This window comes from Primulina huaijiensis, unplaced genomic scaffold (assembly GCF_012295235.1).
Source record: "Primulina huaijiensis isolate GDHJ02 unplaced genomic scaffold, ASM1229523v2 scaffold200438, whole genome shotgun sequence".
NCBI classification, from domain to species: domain Eukaryota; kingdom Viridiplantae; phylum Streptophyta; class Magnoliopsida; order Lamiales; family Gesneriaceae; genus Primulina; species Primulina huaijiensis.
In genome coordinates, this window is record NW_027352045.1 from 1 (window position 1) to 497 (window position 497).

The 497-nt window shown below is 56.3% G+C and overlaps 1 protein-coding gene across 1 annotated transcript; it reads right to left on the reverse strand.

Moving 5' to 3' along the window:
• Positions 1-6: 6 nt before the first annotated feature.
• On the reverse strand, positions 7-491 carry LOC140966169 (zinc-finger homeodomain protein 9-like; the record flags this gene model as incomplete). Its single annotated transcript, XM_073426523.1, has 1 exon — positions 7-491. A coding segment is annotated over exon 1 (372 nt), but the record flags the coding sequence as incomplete, so codon positions are not given.
• Between the last annotated feature and the right edge of the window lie 6 nt (positions 492-497).

The window sequence follows — 497 nt, forward strand, 5'->3', positions numbered from 1 at the left end:
AAGCGGCGGCTCATCAGGCTCCCGGCGGTGGAAGTTCCGGTGACAGCCGCACGCCGCGCATTTCAGAGACGTTGGCTCCGCAGGGTTGGACGCAGGAGACGGCATAAACTCCCCACAGCCGTCAACCGCGTGGCCCCCAAGGCTCGCTGCGTGGTTCTTCAAGCATTCCTTGTAGGTGACCACCACTGGATGGTGGCTGCCGAAACCACCACCACCACCGTGATGAACGTGCAGCGGCGCGTGGCGCTTCAGAACCCCGTTGCTGAAGGGCGACGGGTTGCTGGCGGGCTGGATCCTGGTGGGAGTTTCAGTGTCAGCCTCCGGAGTCTTGAGTACAGCTGCATTAGTGGGTGTTGAATTGCTCAACGGGTGATCCATGGGAGCTGAAACAACATTAAAAAAGATGGAATCTTTTGGTGTAATTTTCTTTGCTAAGAATCAAGAATAAGGGTTTTCAGAGCCATGGGAGAGGAGAGATTGGGAATGGTAGACACTGT